General features: G+C 38.0%; 1 protein-coding gene across 1 annotated transcript; it reads left to right on the top strand.

Moving 5' to 3' along the window:
• Nucleotides 1-982: 982 nt before the first annotated feature.
• Nucleotides 983-3,749, top strand: LOC107831899 (protein RICE SALT SENSITIVE 3). Its single transcript, XM_016659702.2, has 7 exons — nt 983-1,456; nt 1,549-1,599; nt 1,773-1,889; nt 2,088-2,193; nt 2,323-2,364; nt 2,495-2,551; nt 2,802-3,749. The coding sequence occupies exons 1-7, from the start codon at nt 1,326-1,328 to the stop codon at nt 3,543-3,545; spliced, it is 1,248 nt and encodes a 415-aa protein (XP_016515188.1). The 5' UTR covers nt 983-1,325; the 3' UTR covers nt 3,546-3,749.
• The last annotated feature ends 208 nt before the right edge of the window (nt 3,750-3,957 follow it).

The raw sequence follows: 3,957 nt of genomic DNA, 5'->3' as shown, positions 1-3,957 counted from the left end.
ATATATATATATATATATATATATATATATATATATATATATATATATATATATTGAATTTTTAAATTCATGTAATTAGGAGGTGAGATGAATCTCAACTAGTATGATTTTAAAGTGGAGGACAAGATGCGGGAAGCGAGGTTTAGATGGTTCAGGCATGCGAAGAGGAGAAACTTAGATGCCCCAGTAAGGAGGTGTGAGCGATTGGCTTTGGCGAGTGTGAGAAGAGGTAGAAGGTGGCCTAAGAAGCATTGGAGAGAGTTGATTAGGCAGGACACGACCCTTGATAGGAAGGTGTGGAAGTCAAGAATTAGGATTGATGGTTAGTAGGTAGTCTAGTGTCTAGTATGATAGTGTCTTGTTCTTAAATTGCTAGTATTGCATGTTGTTTTCTTACTATCTTCCTCTTCGGTTTCCTAGTAGCTCACCGTTGTTATTGCTTGTTGCTGTTGCTTTCTTCCATCTATTTATCTAACTCATGGATTGCTGATATTATTTTTCTAGGCTTTGTTGTTGTTATTGCTTGTTTCTATTGTTTCGTTTTATTTTCTTGAGTCGAGAGTATATTAGAAATAGTCTCTTTATCTCTTAGGGATAGGGTTAAAGTCTATGTACACACTACCCTTCATAGACCCCACTTATTTGTTATTGTTGTTGTATCTTTTTACATTTAAAAAAAATATGTGATGCCACTATAATACACGAATGAACATTAAAAGATTAGTTTCTTAGATTTTCATTTAACATCACGTGCAAAATAAATTCTAGGATTGGGTGTAAGGTGTAACAAATGTTGGAGGTGAAAAAATGAAAATTTATCCAAAAGGGCAATACTGTAATTTGAATATTAGAGGAACAAGACTCCTTTTTGCCTGCCCTTCTGCACTGTAAGCGCTTTATTAGGGAGGGGATAAAAGCTGTCCCCACTCTCATATTTTTCCTGGTAAAATACAAAAGCAAACAAAACCTAAACCAATCCTTCACACACTCTCACACCCACACACGCACGCACGCACTGCACCCGTCACCCCCTCCAAACACTCTCTCCTAACTAGCCATTCCATTTTCTTTTTTCCTTTTCTTGGTTTCACCCAAGTAAGCAGATTTGGTAATAATCTGTAATAGGAAGGTAAAAAGTAGAAGAGGGGAGAAAGGGTCTGCTTTGTGGTTCATAAGCATTGTATAGTTGCTCAAGAAGATAAAAATAGAGGGAGAGAAAGTTTTCACATGAGAATAGTGTTTCAACAGGTGAAGTGAAGAAGAGAAAAGGGGTTTAATTTTTGCTAGATAAAGAAAAAAAAAAGGAGAGTGAGTGAGAAAAAGAAATGGTGGGCTCAGGAACAACAGATAGAAGCAAAGAAGCAGTTGGGATGATGGCCCTTCATGAAGCACTAAGAAGCGTCTGTCTCAACACAGAGTGGACTTACTCTGTCTTCTGGACCATTCGTCCTCGCCCGTATGTCTCCCCTCTTTCCTTTTCCCCCCATACTTCTCTGTTTTTTGCTGTCTCAACATGGGTCCTCTTGTTTCCTTATATATTTATTGCAGAAGAGTTCGAGGTGGTAATGGTTGCAAAGTTGGAGATGACAATGGTAGCTTGTGAGTATTTATATCTCATATTTTCTTGCTGATCCCAAAAAGGAAACAAAGAAAATGGATTTCAAAAACCTCTTTTTTTAAGCTGTGGCAGAAAAGAAAAAAAGAAAAAGATCTCTTTTTTTTTAAGCTGAAAGATGGTGTGTTTGGTTTGTTTTTGTGTTAATTTTATGCAGGATGTTGATGTGGGAAGATGGGTTCTGTAGAGGGAGCTTGGAAGAGATGGAGGGTGAAGATCTAGTGAGAAAGGCATTCAGCAAAATGTCCATTCAGTTATATAATTATGGAGAAGGGTGGGTAATGGGTAGGTGATTTGGTTGGTTTTGGATTTTGAACTTTCCCCACCTCCACATGACTCTATCTTTCACTTACTGTGACTGAATAATAAGGGATATAATTTGTATGGTTATAAATGAGTAGAACCAAAAGAAGGTGGAGACAAGATTTTGTAACTATTTGTCTATTTTGATTGGTTGGGTTTTTGTTTGCAGGTTGATGGGGAAAGTTGCCTCTGATAAGTGTCATAAATGGGTTTTCAAGGAGCCTACTGAATGTGAACCAAATATATCTAACTACTGGCAGAGTTCCTTTGATGCTGTATGTTTAATAACAAGTTTACTTGCATTTAATTGTGGTTATAATTAGGGAACTGATTTTTCCATTTGTCAATTATTGGTCTAAGAAAGATTTATTGATTCCTCTTCCTTTGACCTAAAACCTCTGCAGCTCCCATCTGAGTGGACTGACCAGTTCGAGTCAGGGATTCAGGTCAGATTCAAAAGTCCAGAACAATAATTGCCTCTGTTTCTTATTTATGAAAAAAAAGAAATAGTCTTTTGCCTTTGGTTCTTGGCTTGTCTGTATGCCAATGTGTCTGTTCTGCTTTTATCTTGCGCAGACTATTGCTGTAATTCAGGCCGGACATGGCCTACTGCAACTGGGATCCTGCAAAATTGTGAGACTCATTTTCTCATTGCCGAAAAAAGTTCATCTTTTTATTCTTTATTTTTTTGTATTTTAGTTGTTAATATCTTTGTATCTCTCTGGACATGAGATTACTGCTCTACAAAATAGATAAAAGACTCACTACCAAAACAATTAGTCATCAACTTTTTATGAATCTTTTAACACTATTAAATAGTGATTCAGCGCATAGAAGCTAAACTCATTATCTAATTTGGATATGCATGTTTTATCCTCCTCAGATACCGGAAGACCTCCATTTCGTGCTAAGAATGAGGCACACATTTGAGTCTCTAGGCTATCAATCAGGCTTCTATCTGTCGCAGCTATTTTCTTCGACAAGGACCGGTTCACCTTCATCCACAATGCCTCTTAAGCAGCCAACTATGCCAATCAGGCCTCCTCCTCCCCTTTTCAACTGGGGGCCGAGGCCAATGCCTTCAGTGTCATCACTGCTTTCCTCTCCAAACTTCCAAAACTCTGCAAGACTTGGAATGCATCATCAGTCCAAAGATGAATCGCAAATGTTCCTTCATCCTCATTCATCCGAAGCTCGAATGGATGATCACATGATGGGAGCTGAGCATGAGAATGATATCAAATGGCCTAATGGATTGACTTTCTTCAGTGCTCTCACTGGCCGAAGTGACGATTCTAGGATTCTGTTCAATCCTGATAACTTAGGAACTAAACCGGAGCATAATCAGCACCCACTTAGTCTTGATGGGAGGACTTCAAATCCAAATTCAGATGCTTCAAGTTTGCACAATAATGGTAGTGCTAATCCGAACGATTTCTTGAGCTTGGATGGCCACACGGATAGTGTTCGGAAGATGGACAAGTTCAAGAGGAGCCTTACTCTGCCTGTTAGGATGGCATCGTCTTCTAATTCATCGACTTCACATGATCAGCACCAAAATAATCCAGGAGAATATAGGAATGAAGGAGGAATGTACCCTGATGTCATGGACAGATTCTTGGAATGATGTTTCCTTGGTTTATGCTGGAGAAGTTGTACTTAGGAGAAAGCTTTAGTTCTGTTTTTCTGCTCATAGGTTATGTGCTTTGCTTAATTTAGTGCTGTTGTAATAGTTTGGCTTTCCTTCATCCTTTTAACAGTTGGACGTTTCCACAGTTTCTTGTAGTCTTTTTGATCAGTTCATCCAGAAATGAAGGAAAATTTATGCTTCTCTCTGGATTTCTGCATGAGTTAATTTGAAGAATATGGATGCCTAGTAGATATAAAATTATGTATGTTGCTCAAATCTTTAAAAAATCCCGCCACAGCAGTAAGATTGGCGGCATTTTTTGAGAATCCGAACAACATAGATTAATTAGTTCAAGGTTAAGTTCAGGATTTTTATGCTTGCTTAGTGTTAACTACTACATCTATGGATC

Source organism: Nicotiana tabacum, chromosome 2 (assembly GCF_000715075.1).
Source record: "Nicotiana tabacum cultivar K326 chromosome 2, ASM71507v2, whole genome shotgun sequence".
NCBI lineage: Eukaryota > Viridiplantae > Streptophyta > Magnoliopsida > Solanales > Solanaceae > Nicotiana > Nicotiana tabacum.
The sequence above is the reverse complement of the archived record's forward strand: the minus strand, read 5'-3'. Positions and strand labels throughout refer to the sequence as shown.